The following is a 16,947-nucleotide window of genomic DNA, read 5'->3' on the forward strand; positions in this document are numbered from 1 at the left end:
TCATTTTAAATAACCACAATTTTTAGGAATATCCTCAATCAAAATTAACTAGAGATGTGACAAAAAACTAAGGAACTACATTAGCCACCAATTCTCTGTTTATATACAATCTCTCACAAGTAATGACAACTCTATGGACAGTTATCAAGAGAATTCTCAAATACAGCATAACTACTCCCGTACTCAGACGTCCGGACAATTCTTGGACTAAATCATGAAAAGAAAGCCCAATACTTTGCTGAACATCTTTCTTCAACCGCGATCTCACTCTTCATCTCGTCGTTCAAAACCTACAACAAACTAATAATATTCTCAATGGACTTGACATCCTTCTACAACTTTAATCTTCTCCTAAGCCATTCACTCCTATAGACATTATGGGCATAGTCCATAGTCCGAGCTATGATCTTATTACTACTAATATCCTATTACAGTTCTCCAGGAAAACAATAGCATTTCTCACTGCTCTTTATAACGTTGTGCTTTGAACCACTTACTTTCCTGTTCTCTACTAATTCTGTTCCATAACAATGATCCCTAAGCGAAATAAAACTTTTCATATACCAAGCTTTTACCTACCGATATATATATATATGTATATCTTCCTATTTTTTGTAATTTATGAGAAATTTCGGTAACAATTTTTAAAATTACTTATGCTGAACATCCTGTATATAAATGATTTCCTTATCTATGATCTATTTGCTTACTGTACATTGTTGCACAGTTACAAAATGAATAAACAAGCAAAAAATATAAGAAATAATTCATTTTACACCTAGATTTAAAATCTTAGGCATTTTGTAATATCTACTTTTAGCTAGCCTTTCTCAAGTAATGTAGTTCATCAAAAATAGTAAGTACAAAGTTCTTATTCTAAGTAAATAACAAGTTGAAAATATTTTACAAAGATTAGCCAAAAAAATCTATGCTTCCGCGGCCCAAGGAGTGTACTGTGGTAAGTAACAAATAAATTAATCGGTGAAAAGATATGAAGAATATATGTAGGAAGAAGGTAAAAAAAAAAAAAAATATATAGAAGACAATTAAAAAATACGTAATTAGACATTGAATCCTGGAATAAAGGATAGATAGATTGAATAAAGGGAAAAGATAGCGAAGAAAGCTTGCAGTTAACAAGGTTTTGCAAAGATAAAGGCAGAGATTGATGAAGGAAAAATAGATCTAATAAGAATGGTCAGAGAAAACCATTGTTTTTAATACTTAAATTTTGCCTACTTTTTTTAAGAAAGAAAAACATCTTTTACTGCTTTGGAATTAAGTGGAATATTTGAGAGCCCGGAGGTACTAAAAGCATAAAAACTTGTTTCGAGCATTTTGTGTGTGTGTGTGTGATTCTTTATTCTCTTCCTTCAGCTCGTTGAACTCCGATGTTAATTTTCAAAACAATTCCTCTCTGCTCATGCATCCCTTCTCTGCAATTAATTCTTCTGATTGATTAGTGATAAGGATAGCTCTTGACAATTGATTAATCTCCTATTAAATAATTACAAAAAAAAAATGTTTGGAACAATTTTCAGTATATGTATATATATATTTTTTTGTAAATAACTTTTTTTCCTAGTTTTTCAGCAGCTTAAGTAGTTATTGTCGACTAAAAAGATTAGTTTGGTTCTTGTTGTTCTTTTTTGGTTTATAGAATTTTTATAATCTTAACGTTAATATTAAATACAAAAGGCTTTTAATTATTAAAGTTACTAAGAATTCTTGCAAATGTATTTAAAATTCAGAATTTGCTGAACCCAAAACTGTTAAAATTGCAGAAATGTTTCCGTAGAAACGTAAAATAGAATTAACTTTAATTGACTATTAAAATAACCAGAATTTCCCAGAAAAGTTAAAAAAAAAATATATCCCATTAAATTAAAATGAAAACAGAGGATGAAGATGAACCTCATCTCCATTCATCTCATTCTCAAACCTGGAGTTTCAATAATCTGGAGAGAAATTATGTGACCAGTCTATCTCAGTGGATAATGAGAGAAGAAGTGTTAAATTATTGTGCTTTTAAAGACATGTCTCACATTATTTTATCTATGGAGGTTACTTTTAAAATGATATATGATTATCTCACAACTCCTAGTGAGTTCCGATGGAGGTAAGTTGCTATTCAAATATAATATTTGCGAAATGAGATTTTAAAATCTTTATCACATGCATTGTATTGGTTTCTTGTATGGAAAAGTAAGTTACTATGCACCGTATATTACCTTAGTTAATGCAATTAAATCATCATGCGGTAATCAAATAATTTTTAAAAATAATAAATAGAATTAATGTAGTAACAATAATTTCTTAAAACGCGGGTATCGGATTCGAATCCCAGTCGCTGGCCTTCAGATTATTTTTTTTTCCAAGAGCTAATTAAGCTCACAGATGGGATGTGTTGTCTGTAACGAGAGATCCAAAAAGTTGCTTGCTTAGAGAAAAATTCTGTACGACCTAAAAAATCTAATAATATGGGACTAGACATTCATGGGAAGTGTTATGGATAAATTTTGTTGTGCCCCATGTATAACGGTTGAAAACTGAAGCTGAGAAGGTTTATGCATATTTACGTAATGTTGAAATAACCTCTATTACACCATGTTTTACAATATAAATAACGAAGTTTCTTTGGGTTGCCATTATGGCTCTGTAGGGCTCTTCCCTGTTTTTTATTTCACTAAATATTGCTAAAATAAATATACTTATTAATTTAATTATTTAGAAACCTATTATTTTTTTTTATTTTATTTTATTAGAAGATCAAGATTCAGTACAGAAGGTAAATCCATTCGTGAAGTTGTTAATATTTTACTAATGGAAAACTTATGTAAACAACCAAATTTATTTGCTCTTATTTCTGATACAATGGAGGAACCTATTTTTGTAAGTACACTATTCTGATTCATAACAGAAACTCTATTGAAAATTTTCCCAGCTGTTGCATGACATTTGGGTAAAATGCAAGAAAATTAATTCAACCTAAATGATACAAAATCGACCGGCGTCAATAGATCATCCTTTGGAAAACTGAGGAGCGGTCAAAATTTATGTAGACAAATTTCTTTCTTCTATAACAACAGTTGTAATGACGTAGTCGAACATTAATCCTGTCTCTTTTGGCCTAACGGGGAACGGGGATAAAATCTTTCGTTGCGGTTTAAGTTGACCACTTCGTAGAGCTCAAATTTGTGAGGAGTCAAGGTGCCATCGCTAGAGGATGGGCACCGCTCTCTCGCGTCTTGATTCTCGAATTAAATGTAATATGGTTTGGTAATCGACCGGCGTCAATAGATCATCCTTTGGAAAACTGAGGAGCGGTCAAAATTTATGTAGACAAATTTCTTTCTTCTATAACAACAGTTGTAATGACATAGTCGAACATTAACTCTCCAACCTTGTAGTATCCTGAAGAAGGCAATAAATTTGCCGAAACGTCGGTAAAAAAAAACAACAAAATTGTTGACCATTTCTCAATATTCCTAAGGATAATTTAATAAAATTAAAATGCTATGAAAAGGGAACCGATGGCTACGCCAATGAGGGTTTTTACAACTCATCTGCTTTAAAATTTTACAATTTGACTTCGAAGAGCGATGATAATGAATATAGTGTAAATACTTTCTAAGCCAGCTGTACAATCTTTGCTGAACCTGCTCTTTCTGTAATTTTAAAAATGTTTATTACCTGAATGTAGTTGGTGGGTATAGCACTTCGAATTGATTAAGAATTATAAAATGGATCTAGGGGGAAATATCAAAATCTTATTAGATTTGTTGGTTTCAGTTTAAGTCTATCAAAGCAATAATGAACAATTAGGGTTACACCCTGAATTCTTCAATAAGGTTATCAGATCAATTTGAATTTGATCTTTTCATATCCCAAGCCGCCAAAGATGAACATTTCGAAATGAGATTATTTTTATTTATTGTTTAAATTTAAAACAATTAGTACTTAAAATTAATAAAGTGCTTAATTAATCGCTTCCCAGCTTTTAAAGAAATGTGTTTATTACACTACATAATTTCTTTTTTATTTATTTAATTTGTTTGTCCATTTCTTGGGTTATTATAAGTAAAAGTTCAATAAATTTTGAAAAAGGAAAAATTAAATTACTGTCTTTTCTTGTGTCTGGATTTTTCCTTTCTTTTTTAATTCTAATTTAAAAAAAAAGAAGTAATACTTACTAGTGAAGTATGTTAACAAAATGTTCACTAACAAGTTAAATGTAAGCTTTCAGATACTGGGAGTTATGTGATGTTTATCAACCCGTTGGAAGGGGATTGTGAAGAAGATATTACTTTAAATCCTGTTGGTTCAATTTTCTCAATTTATAAGCAAGTTTTTTCTTTTATTAACCAACTATTCTTCACTCAGCTAATCGAAATAGTTTTTGTTTAACTTAATGACAAGGAGTATAGGTGAACAATGAAACATATTTTTAGATTGACTTTAAAATAGAGAGCATACAGTATGCTGAAATTCGAAAAGAGAAAAATATTCTCCACAATACAGAAAGGCAGAAATTGAAGTATTTTGAATAGGAGAAGATACTACATATATATCGTTGAAAAGTTTAAATAATTCTTAAAGGAGAAAGAAGGAATGGCCAAGGGATATTTTAGAAGCCGTAGAGAGGGCATGGTGGCTTCAGAGAGCATGAGAGGGAATGAAAATTGGTTGATTGCTGAGAAATAGGTTTTGGGCATTGGAAGACATGATTCCTTAACGAAGGAACTCCTCTAAAGAATGCAAACATGCACCCTAAATCTTGTTTTGAAGTCTGATAACAGTAAAACATATTTTATAGCAAAATATGAATGAGCAAATTTAAAAATCTGTTCAATGGTACCTTAATTTACAATTCTTGGCAGACCAAGAAATGAGATTAAAGTCATCCGCTAAATCCAAGTTATTGATCCTTTTATCCCTAAAAAGGGTTTTAATACATTTCGTAGTTGTTTTTTCATTACAACACACGCTTTTTCAAAAATTTAGGGACATATTTCTTCGCCAAAATGCAGCTTTTTGATGATGTGGAACTCGATTCAGTTCTACTAAACAGAGTTGTTGCATCCTTTACTATGGAATTTCTTCCATCAATTGTTTTTGGTTTTATTTTGATATTAACAAGTTGTGTTGCACTAAAACCAAATTAGATCTATTGAAAGGGAAGGGATTAGCTATGAGGTTAGCATACTGGACTCCCACGCGGAGGACCCGGGTTCGAATCCAGCTGCTGACCCTTAGATTTTCTCTTCCTAGGAGCTTCTTACAGCTCACTGTCCGGTGATGGACAGTGTTGTCTGTAACGAGAGAACACTGTCCGGAGGCCGGCAGTGCACTGAAAAAAAGCTCCGGGCGCCAATAACCTTAGATGTTGACGCGCCTTAAATCATAAAAAAAAAGATCTATTGAACTTAAATGATAAATGAAGAATTTAAAGGTACATTTCTTTTTTTACAAAACTAGAAGACCATCTGCATACAAGAGAGGATTCTTGATCAGTAAGAAAAAGCAGGTCTTGTGTCGAGGAGTAGACATACTGTTTTCTGGATTGGCTTTGTATGGAACCACTGCTACTGTATTAATAACAAATTCACCCAGTAGGGTCTTAGAATTCCAATTGGATAATGTAAGTTTTCACTAATATCTAATATTATAGAGTAATGTTGGTATTGTAAACATTATTGTATTTTCTATATTGTCATAAATTTCAGCTTAAATTTTTAAGGAGATGAAAAAATAAGAAAATTTGTCTATCTCACCCTTAATCAAAGTGTAAGCAATGCCTTTAGAAATAGAAAAAATATCCTTTAAAGAACTGCAATAACATTAAACTCTTTCTTCTCAGTTTTTATTTCAAAACATCTTTGGTGAATACAAACTATATAAAAAAAAAATATCTTGCATTAGCCCAAAACAATGCAATCTATGTACTAAAGATTATAAATTGTAAAGTTCCCCGTTAATTTTAATTAATTAATAATCCACTCTATACTCTTCAACTCCATGATGGTCTTTGCTTTTTTCGAAGATCTTTATCGCTATTTTATTTTATTTTTTAATTAATGTTGGTTCTGATTACTTGTGATAAATACTTTTTTCTTTTTCATAAAAATCTTTCTTTTTTTTTTTATTTATGATGCAATTTTCCGTTATTAAAGACATTATATTTCTATATTCTGGAGAATATCCGTTAGTCTTTAAAGCAGTAGACAATGTAGAGGGTTTAAATAAGAAGTAAATGCTATTGTCTCGAATCACGATATATTTTTTATTTCTTTTTTCTAGGAGAACAAAAATATGTATTTATGTACAAAATTTTCTTTAAAGATTTTTTTATGGAACTCTTTTTTCTTTTGAAAAAGTACAAAAACGTACTTGTAGCCATTTAGGAATAAAGGACATTTAATTTGATCTTATTTTGTTCTCTACCTTCCATACATACGAGGGTCGTTTGAAAAGTCCGTGCAAAAATAAAAACTACTTAATTTTTTGGGGTAAACCTTTTTTATTTTTCAACATAGTCTCCTTTTAAGCTTATACACTTCGTCCAACGCTGCTCTAGTTTGTTGATCCCTTCCGAATAATAGGATTTGTCCAAGTCTGAAAAGTAGCCATTCGTTTCTGCAATCACCTCCTCGTTTGAATAAAATCTTTTTCCCGCCAGCCATTTCTTCATATTGGGGAACAAATAGTAATCCGAGGGAGCCAAGTCTGGAGAATAGGGGGATGTGAAACGAGTTGGAACCCTATTTCCATTAATTTTGCGACCACAACTGCTGAGGTGTGAACTGGTGCGTTGTCGTGATGGGAAAGGACTTTTTTGTGGGCCAATCGTGGGCGTTTTTCTTGCAGCTCGGTTTTCAAACGGTCCAATAACGATGAATAATATGCACCTGTAATAGTTTTACCCTTTTCCAGATAGTCGATGAGGATTATTCCTTGCGAATCCCAAAAGACAGTCGCCATAATCTTTCCGGCCGAAGGAACGGTCTTCGCCTTTTTTGGCGCAGATTCCCCCTTGGTAACCCATTGTTTAGATTGTTCTTTGGTCTCAGGAGTGTAGTGATTTATCCATGTTTCATCCACAGTGACGAAACGACGCTTAAAGTCCTGCGGATTCTTCTGGAACAGCTGCAAACCGTTCTTCACACGATTTCGTTTTTGGTCAAGCGTGAGCAATCGCGGCACCCATCTTGCGGATAGCTTTGTCATGTCCAAATGTTGATGCAAAATATTATGTACCCGTTGATTCGAGATGCCCACAGCACTAGCAATCTCACGCACCTTCACTCTTCTGTCATCCATCACCATATCATGGATTTTATCAATGATTTCTGGAGTAGTAACCTCAACAGGGCGTCCAGAACGTTCAGCGTCACTTGTGCCCATATGGCCACTCCGAAAATTTTGAAACCACTTATAAACTGTTCTAATCGAAGGTGCAGAGTCAACATAATGTTTATGAAGCTTCTCTTTAGTCTCCTGAGGCGTAGTGTTCATAAAGTAGTGTTTAATCAACACACGAAATTCTTTTTCGTCCATTTTTTGAAAATCACTCGACTTCCTCGATTCAAACGAATGCCAAACTCAAAGAAATAGACCGATCTGGCTGAAACTTGGCGTGTGTTCTTCAAAGAGATGCTACTAACTAAACATAACCTCGATACGCGCCAGTAGTGCTATCTCTCTGACTTTGCACGGACTTTTCAAACGACCCTCGTATTGCAGGATGTTGCTGTTATAACTTGCCATCTCCTGCTCTTTTTGAAAATATCTGAAAACATTATCACCGCCCTTATCTTTGCACATATGATTTTTTGCAATTACTCCTTTTTATACCAAAATATCAAATAAGTATTTTAATTTTAATTATTACAGATTTAATTTATTTGTTTTGTAAGTAGGTAATTTTATTGTTGAAGGTGATTGGAGAATTTACGCTATTGGATGGAAACGTGAAAATCCCGAAGAAAGGAAATTTTTATTACGTGAATGAAAAGTACGCTCATCTGTGGAATAAAAAAGTGTGTCAGATTATTTATTCAAGAAAACTTAGAGACGTATGTAAAGTTTATAATTGCTAAATAACTTTATTTTAATTTTGCCTTTTTTTCTCTAGGCGGGCTTTACGATCGACTATCAAATTTGGTTTTGTAGGAGAAGGCGACTAGCAAACATCATATTTTACTATAAAATTCTCATATTAACCATTAATAAAATCCAAGGCCTATACCGAGAATCGAATTCTTCACCACAATACATAGTATTAGCTTTGTGGGCCTCATACGATATTTTAACTTACTGCAGAGTGTGTTAAGATTACTGCCAGTAACCTCTAATCTTAACGCACTCTGCATTTAAATAATAATAATATTTAGCGGCGATAATAGCTATTGTTAAACGATGCGTCGACAAAAAAAATTAGCGAAAGGTTAGCTCAGTGGTTAGTGTATGGTCTTCACGCGGTGGTCCGGAGGCGAGTTCAGCTGCTGGCCCCTAGATTTTCTCTTTCTAGGACCATCCTATATCTCACAGCCAAATATTATGCATTTTACGTTCTCTGAAAATTCTATTGATGGTACTTCTTGCAAAGAGGGTAGATAGACTCCCTCTAAAGTGATTTTTGTATGAATATTATGTACACTCTCATTTTTCTATAAAAATTCTATTTTTATTTCTATTCCAGTTTATTTTAGGTCTTTTCTTAAAGTTTCATTTCAGTGAAATATACTATTAGAAAATGTTTATAAGGTAATAAGAGAAAATCTTGTTGGTGTTCACACAGATTTTGTTAATCATTTCAACAGAAACTTGTAAGAATCATGTAACAGGGTTAGTGTTGGTGTAGTGATCACGAACGTGGATTTTTTAAGTGGAAGAATCACGAAAACAACAACAATTTTAGCAACATGTTGAATTAATATAGAGTTTGCAGTAAATTAACATAAACTGTTGCTTCAATAGCTAATAAAGGTCAAGGTTAGCTGGAATGCTAATATTAAGGGAGCGCGTGGATAAGAGTTAATTTCAGTTATGCCAAATTTCTAGTCTTAGCCACAAGACTACGCTATTAACCTAGAGATCCAAACTTTGATTCTTTTATTTTGGATAACCTATTGGTAATCAATAAAAGTGGTTCCCTCTAAATTTCTCTTTCTTCGAATGTATGGAAGCAATCCAAAACAAATTATTTTTGTGACTGATTCATTACGGACAAAGTGGTCAATTAAACATACTCCATACAAATAATTAACTAAAGACATAAATCTGATGATAATTTCTAGTAGAAAAAAAAACCCTCAGACTTATTACTTTTATGCAAATTAATTTATGTACTTGTTTATTGACTTGACCGCGCAATTACTTGAAATAAAATTCTATTTACTTATCATACTTGAATATCTTGAAGTAATACAGCTCTAACTAGAACAACTTCATACTTGCACATTACAATTACAATTTTTAAGGCATTCCACTAATTACATAAAATTTTGTTATATTTCTCGAACCATGAAAACGATAATGCTATAAAAATATTGTTATTTTTCAAGTCATATTAAAAGAATTCCAAAACATGAACATAAATTTTAATTGGACATTTTAACTGTGAAATATTGAATTAAAATAAATCCTAGAATTTTTGTCAAGGATCTAAACAGATTTTCACTCTCATTGCTATAGGAATATATTTAATATTTTTTTAAATATCTTGAAATAATACGGCTCTATCTAGTACACAATACTCGTATATTCAGTTGCTTCAAAAAATAGCGAACGAAAAATTGAAAAAGAGCCGAGAAAGTGCTACTCAAATTTGGTTGGTTTTCAGTTGTAGTTTAGGAAAATTTGCCTTCTTAAACAGTATCGATTTATGAAATATTTGAGATTACCAGATTTTCTAAGGATATGTGTAGTACAATGAAAACAAAATCATAATTATTTTCAGGACGGTACATCTAACTTTTACAGACTGTTGGGCAGCAAATGTCACACAATTTCCAAAATATTAAGAACAGGCGGTTTATATGCTTTACCTGCTTTTACTCCAGACGATGCGGTATGGCTATAAAAATTATTTTTAAATAGTTCTAAATATTATACAATAATTTCTCAAAATTATTTATTATTCATTAAGAAATTATTTTAATTTTCTAGCCAAAACTATTATTCGAAGCAAACCCTTTTACTCATATATTAAGAGCAGCCGGTGGGCTAGCCACTACCGGTTTGTACTCACCGTTGGAGATTTGTCCAGAAACCATTCATGATAAAGTGCCTTTTTTTGCTGGCTCAAGACATGGAGTTGAACATGTTATAAAAGTTCTTAACTTTGAAAGGAGTTTTATTTAAAAACAAATAGATAGTTCTCTTCCATTAGCAGTGTTAACAAGGGTTAGTTTAGAAAAAGAACAAATACTCTTTGATTGGAAAACCTGAAATGAACTACAAGAGATGGCCACAAAATTCACTCTAATATCTCATGCGACTCTCTAGCAATCGTTTCTAAATGCATTCTCCAAAGCTAAACACTCTTCGCTCATGTATAATGTAATAAATGTATGTATTTAATATCAAATATGTTTTTTATTTCCATTCCAGTATAGCTTCAAAAGTTTCAATTAATCTGTAGCTTCTATTTTTTCCATCACTTGAATTAAGTTTTCTCTAGACTTATACTGTTTCCTCTCATATGTTATAAGAGAAGTTTCGAGTCGAGCAGGTAACTTATATGAAGTGGCACTACCCATCGAAACAGTTAGCCAGCTCAAATGCTCCAATTGATTATTACGGAGAGTTAATGGCAGATTCTTCTGCAATGTTATGTTGGTCCGGGAATAATATAGATGTTCTGTAAAATTGTAACAAATATAATAAGGAGAGCAAAGCAGCCCAATTCCTGTTCTGATTATTAGTGTAAAAAATTAAACTATTAGAACTTGTGGGTTAATTCTTTTATTTTAGATTGTGTTTTTACTTCATTGAACTTAATTATACCCACTTATCTTATTTTAGACATAAAATAGTTGCAACCACTAGATAAAAAAATTACAATTTTATTTTTAAGACAAACAAACTGTTAAGTAAAAATTCCCCGTTTGGAAGCCAATAGCCCATTTGAAACTAAAGTAATCCTTACTATTAATGTTTGAAAATAAATTTATCAATAAAAATTTAGGAGGGCAAAGAAGCAAGTAGAATAGATAAATGTTTTTCATTATCAGAAGTAAGTTGTGAGGAGTAAAATAATTTAATACAGTCTGTCGGTATCACCTGATTTTATTAGTATTTTCATACATAGAAAATCTTGCTAGTTTCTAGGGAACTGTCAAACAATTTTAATTTTACTAATTTTTTTGAACTAGTACTAACAAATAATATTACTAAACCTAATTATAAAACATATAGTTTTTATACTATGACAGAATGTAAGCGAGATCCAATTAGAAAGTACCCTCAGAAACCAAGAACAAAAGATGCTTTACCTTCTATACCAATTGAAAATATTCCTCAAACTAAATTAATTCCTTTAACGAGGATAATTCATGATTATGATAGAATAAATGCTGATGCATCATATCAATTTAGTCAACTAATATCAGCTTTACAAACTCTTGGCAAAAGTATTTCAGCAGTTTTAAGAAAATCAGGAATAAGTCAATGGTAAGAGAAATGTTTTTAACTATTGCATTAATCTTTTCAGAAAATAGTAGTGTATCATATTAACACTTTTTTTCGGTGGAATTAGATCCTTTTTTGTACAATATTTAAGAACAAGCACTTATGTAGTTGCGTTTCTAGTACTTTCAAGTTCTTGTTATTATTTTTGCTTGTTTTGTTCTATGATTCTTAAATACTTAAATCAACAGTTTTCTGCTATTAACCTTTAGTTTTTTTTATGTATTAAAGTGTAACTGATTTGTATCTAATTATTGATTTCAGTCATATCCTTGGAGCAGATATTTATCAGAAGTCTGCCTCAGAACTGACGTCATTACTAGTAGATTTAGCTATTAAATTAATCGAGACATCTAATTCCACTTGTTTAATACTTACCAAAAATGTAAAAGATGTGATAAAGGTAATTTTTTTTCGCTGATTAACCTTTAATTAAAGGAAATTTCATTAAAAAGGTAATAATTATAGCTCAAGAATATTAAACCCAAGATATGTCAAGACACAGTTTTTATAATTTCTTTTATAAAAACAGGTTTCGGTTATACAATAGAATTGATTTGTAGATGATGAATGATTGTACAATAGCGATCTTTCTTGCCCATTGTACTTCACCTGACAAAACGTGCTGTGCCATCTGTTTAAATAATTAATTATATATTTGTAAAATATAAATACATTTTACAGAATAGAATTCTATTTATTTGTTTAAACATTTTTTTGACAATGAAATAAATATAAGTAGTTCATAGTAACATAAAAGTAAATACCTTTGGACAAACATACGACTAATTAAGTAAATAATTATGTAATAAAAAAAAAAAATGTAAACAGCAATAGTCGATCTGTGCAAAAGAATATAAAGTAAACATAAAGGATAATAAGGAATCAAAGTCAAACCACTCTTCCTAACTGTAAATCGTGCATTCCAATTTGGATCATTGATTAGGTCGGTTATCAAATTATAAATAATTAATGATTAATTATTACTGCAACTCATAACTCTCAGTTCCAAAACATGTTAAAAAATACAGATAAAAACAGAGGACTTTATCAATTTTCGTATTTCTCCTTCTTTACAGGTGCCAAAAGAGCATTCAGGAAGATACATTGTTGCTATTTCTGTGTTAGATAAAAAAATTACTCCTCATGCAACCACTTGCGCTGGAACCTTGTTTTGTATTTTCAAGTAAAATTTATTTATTTATTTAATTTATTTGTTAAGTTAAGTTTGTTAAGTTAGGGATAGATGCACTATTAGTAAAAATGACAATAACTGACACTAGCTGAGGAGAGAAGTTATTCCTTAATTCATCTCCAGGATTAACTACACTCTTCAGAAGAGAATCGCGAGGCCACTGGCATTTTAATCGCCTAGGAGGATGATTGGGAAGGTGATGAGATGAAAAATGGCGAACAAGAGGATTGGAATGAAGAGTGTAAGTTCTGAGGAAAGCTTTTATAGCTAGTTCGAGCAACCTGGACTTGCAAACGGAATTTCTAAGTCTGTGTGGATGGTTAGATTTGAAACGTAAAATGGAGCGTTACGGTAGTGCGGAGAATTTTCGATTAAAGAGATTGAATACGTTGAAGTGTTTCTTAGAAAGTGAAAGATTAGATTGTTTGTCTATTAGTAGTCTTTTAAGTAGTTTACGTATATCGCCTGTTAACTTCATTTAAGTTGTGTGTGCATTCATTTAAAAGTAAAAAATTGATATTTAATTAGAATTAACAAATTTACATTAAAATAATGGATTCAAAGATTATTGGTGATTAGTAAGCTGTATGGTAATTAATGTTGTAGTATTGAATGCAATGTTGTTAATGATTATGTGTAAACCACAATTTTGAAACGGTGAGCAGTTTCCAGTACCTCACTTCATAATTAATAACGTCCTGAATGAGAGAGGAAAAGTGGGCAAGAGGAGATTGTCTAGAAAGTGACCCAATTTTCGTTCTTGCCAGAGTACTCAAGAGCCGATTGATCAGTAGCAGTCCTAAGTTCAGAGTGCATAACTTCCTAATAAAGCCAGTTACCACGTACGTCTCGAAAACCTTGGATGCACAACCAAAATTCGGCGAAGGTGCTTGATAGTTTTGAGCGGAACGGAGAGCCTTTAGGGATGGAAATAAGAGGGCGCCCCAAGAACAAGTGGGAAAACGTGCAATAGGATTTAAGAATACTAAATGAAAAAATGAATCTCATTGTCAACAATGAAAGGAGGTCAGCGATTGTTGCATAAAACAAAAGGCGTCTGAGGCAAAAGAATATTAATTTTCAAACTCAGATCATCTGCCCTTGGACATTCTTTGGTGTTTATCCTGGTCTCTTTTACAGTTTTGTCTGATACAGATGAACAGTGAACAGTACTCGATCCTAGGTCGATAAAATCGAAGTGTCGCATTCGCTAAACTCTAGCATAGAGCTTCTTCAACTAGGATAGCGAGCTAACTTATAAAGCTAACTAAATAAACAAATGATATTGCTTTTAATTTTATATTTTTAAAGTTACTATCCTTTGGATTAGGAGAGCCGACGAGATAATCGATGTTATTCCTGATGAAGTTCTACAACCAGGCAAGAATGCAATCGCAGCTGGCTACATTATTTATGGAAATATGACACTTTTGGTTTTAGCATTGAAGAAAAAAGTAAAGACATTCACTCTAGACCCGGTAAGTGGTTGATAAAAATTGAAAATTTATTTTTAACCGCGTTCTCAAACTTTGATGGAATGATCTTCAAGTTCAGAGCATCAAAAAGGGTTGCCTGCTGATTAACTCAGTAAGAATTTTCTTTAATTCAGTTACTATGGTCCTCATTGAAAAATTTATTCAGGGTACAACATTTTTAGATAGCAGTACATGTTTATACTAGTGTACACATTGTTATAAACATGTAAAAAGTTTTAAGACATGTGGTGATTTTTTATTTGCATAGATAAAACGTTTTGCTACTTTCAATAAAAACATTACTTTAGTATATATATCTTTTTAGGTACTTGGAGAATTTATTTTAAGAAATGACGAATGGAGAATACCGGAATATGGTTACTTCTACAGTGTAAATCACGGAACCTCCGAAACTTGGGATGCAAAGTTAGAACCTTACTTTAATGAACTTCTAAATTCTAAGGTTTTTATTTTATTTAATGTTTTTAATTTAATTCGATACAAGACCAAAAGATCTTTGATCAAGCTAGCATCTTTCACCCCAAATTAATGAGAATCTTTTTTTTTTTTTAAATATATTTCCATTTTTTATTCGTATTTCTAAGCACTTTTTCTAGATATTAAGCGGATCCATCGATATATGTTTCTAGCCTTTTACTGAAGCATATTTCACACTTATCAGGGAAATCTTAACAGATCCACTGTTTAATCAATATTAATTACATTCTTACATTTAAAGCTACGTGGTTTGAGACGGTGCGTTCCAAACTTGAACGTAAAGTCAGTACATAATTCTAGATTACCCAATACATCACTACTTCTGCTATTGAGTGAATAATCTTGCAAAGTTATTATATTACTTTCATCTTGTTAGTCCCATATACCCAATCTTTATTAAACTAATTCCTGTACAAGGCTCTAGAAGCAATTATTTTGAGGTACTCAGTCCTAGAAGTGATGCTATCATTACCTTGGAGATATCAGGTTTTCGCCAACCATTCTTGATAGTTATCTACCCCGACCAGTGCGTGTACAGAAAGATGTCACCCTGCGATGTGCCACACTGGAAATCATAGTCAAAGTAAAAAAAAAATTAAAATTTGCTTAGATTGAGTTTGGAGTTGCAAGTCCGTCATGTTGTTGGATTACAATTAAATGAAAACTGATGAACTCCCAAACATTTCGATTTAACATTTAGTTAAAGAGGTAATTGTTAGTCCCAAGATGGATTACTATCCAATCTGATAAATAATGATCGATACAAACAGTTACCTGACAAATAGAACTAGATCTGTACACTACTGATCCACACTCTTTTCCTCAATTAAATTTTCCGGAGAGAAAATGGTACGAATAAACATAAATCTAAACATATACAATTTGAACATCAAGTTTATATAAGATCGTATGAGTCTTTTCGTATGAATATTGAAAAGCTATAAAAACTATTTGAGTGATACTTACGCTTGGCCAATTTTGACTTGAATCTTATTGTGGTGCTAGTATCTAAGCGAAAAATTCAAATAGCTTTTTTGAATCTACAAATTTTCGTTTTGAGTTAGAGTGATAAATACACATTCAGAGATAGACTCATTCACAGACCAATTTTTTTAAAAACAACTTTTTCTGTCTCAAAGAACTCCAAAATGGATTTCTTTGGAGAAATAATCTTCACTTTCTCTCACTAAATAGTAGTAAATATTTGAAATTTTTAGGCGAATCTATTCTATTCAACAAAAATATTTTTTCATTTTTTGGTGACACTTATTTTTAGAATTTGTACGATTCTAGGGCTACGAAAAGTGGGAATCCAGATATACTGGTTCTCCTGCAATAGACTGTCATTACGCCTTGCAAATGGGTGGAATTTACCTTCATCCTGCAAATAAAAAGTATCCAACTGGAAGAGTAAGCATATTTTTCGTAATATTTGGTAAATTTTTTAAAAATTAACCTAATTCGAAATTAATTAATTTTTTTTTTCTTATATTTTGACAGCTAGGTTTATTATATGAAGCAGTACCTTTGGCTTTTGTAGCAACTAGCTGTGGCGGTGCTGCAATTTCGGGAACGAATCTGACTCTTGAAATAGTACCTGAATACATACATGATTTCACACCGCTTTTTTTAGGTTCTTCAAAGCACATTTCTATATTAAAAAGCTTTCTAGAAGGTGAAAATATTAATATAGAAGGTCAAGAAATAGAAGCAAACTTTGAAGATAAATGAGAGATTGTAGTTTGTTTGTATTTGTTTAGTATTTTTTTGTAAATAACTAAATGCCTTGATCTAAAATTAGAATAATAAATGTGATTATAGAACGAAATTTCTGTGTAAAGGGCAGGTTTACCTTTACATTACAGAAGGAACGTTTCTGAATTGTACAGTAGTAAGTAGGATAGAGGCCTTTTGATAGAAACTAGAGATTGCATAACTAATAATGAAAATTTCAAAAATGTCTTTATAATAAAGAAAAATAATTTTTTTCATTGAAGTGTTTTGTTCTCTTTATACTTTATTTTTCATTTTGTATCCAAAGTACTTGGATAATTAACAAAACTGGCGTGAATAATTAAATTTATTAAT

At 31.6% G+C, this 16,947-nt stretch overlaps 2 protein-coding genes across 4 annotated transcripts; both read left to right on the forward strand.

Annotated features, from left to right (window-relative positions):
- Positions 1–1,687: 1,687 nt before the first annotated feature.
- Positions 1,688–10,591, forward strand: LOC141451053 (fructose-1,6-bisphosphatase class 1-like). 2 transcript variants are annotated; one of them, XM_074122076.1, is made up of 7 exons: positions 1,688–2,119; positions 2,766–2,788; positions 4,247–4,343; positions 5,479–5,641; positions 7,938–8,075; positions 9,962–10,072; positions 10,171–10,591. In XM_074122076.1, exons 1-7 carry the CDS (start codon positions 1,890–1,892, stop codon positions 10,363–10,365), a joined length of 957 nt encoding a protein of 318 aa, XP_073978177.1. In that variant the 5' UTR covers positions 1,688–1,889; the 3' UTR covers positions 10,366–10,591. The 2 variants fall into 2 exon arrangements, with proteins under 2 accessions (XP_073978177.1, XP_073978176.1); XM_074122075.1 differs by having other exon boundaries at positions 1,709–2,119; positions 2,766–2,892; positions 4,240–4,343.
- Positions 10,592–11,315: 724 nt separating this feature from the next.
- LOC141451057 (fructose-1,6-bisphosphatase isozyme 2-like) lies at positions 11,316–16,850 on the forward strand. Of its 2 annotated transcripts, none has more exons than XM_074122083.1 (7): positions 11,316–11,676; positions 11,956–12,094; positions 12,771–12,877; positions 14,217–14,364; positions 14,687–14,824; positions 16,153–16,269; positions 16,364–16,551. In XM_074122083.1, exons 1-7 carry the CDS (start codon positions 11,432–11,434, stop codon positions 16,397–16,399), a joined length of 930 nt encoding a protein of 309 aa, XP_073978184.1. In that variant the 5' UTR covers positions 11,316–11,431; the 3' UTR covers positions 16,400–16,551. The 2 variants fall into 2 exon arrangements, with proteins under 2 accessions (XP_073978184.1, XP_073978183.1); XM_074122082.1 differs by having other exon boundaries at positions 11,317–11,676; positions 16,360–16,850.
- The last annotated feature ends 97 nt before the right edge of the window (positions 16,851–16,947 follow it).

This window comes from Rhodnius prolixus, unplaced genomic scaffold (assembly GCF_049639745.1).
Source record: "Rhodnius prolixus isolate KJV_2025 unplaced genomic scaffold, Rpr scaffold_8, whole genome shotgun sequence".
Lineage (NCBI taxonomy): Eukaryota > Metazoa > Arthropoda > Insecta > Hemiptera > Reduviidae > Rhodnius > Rhodnius prolixus.

Bases quoted from the DNA above. Each gene is read 5' to 3' on its own strand.
- LOC141451053 (XM_074122075.1), top strand. From the start codon at position 1,890: ATGAAAACAGAGGATGAAGATGAACCTCATCTCCATTCATCTCATTCT. The intron at 2,120-2,765 runs GTAAGTTGCTAT...TTATTTTATTAG, and splicing joins CCTAGTGAGTTCCGATGGAG to AAGATCAAGATTCAGTACAG. The intron at 8,076-9,961 runs GTATGTAAAGTT...AATTATTTTCAG, and splicing joins ATTCAAGAAAACTTAGAGAC to GACGGTACATCTAACTTTTA.
- LOC141451057 (XM_074122082.1), top strand. From the start codon at position 11,432: ATGACAGAATGTAAGCGAGATCCAATTAGAAAGTACCCTCAGAAACCA. The intron at 12,878-14,216 runs GTAAAATTTATT...CCTTTGGATTAG, and splicing joins ACCTTGTTTTGTATTTTCAA to GAGAGCCGACGAGATAATCG. The intron at 16,270-16,359 runs GTAAGCATATTT...ATATTTTGACAG, and splicing joins AAAAGTATCCAACTGGAAGA to CTAGGTTTATTATATGAAGC.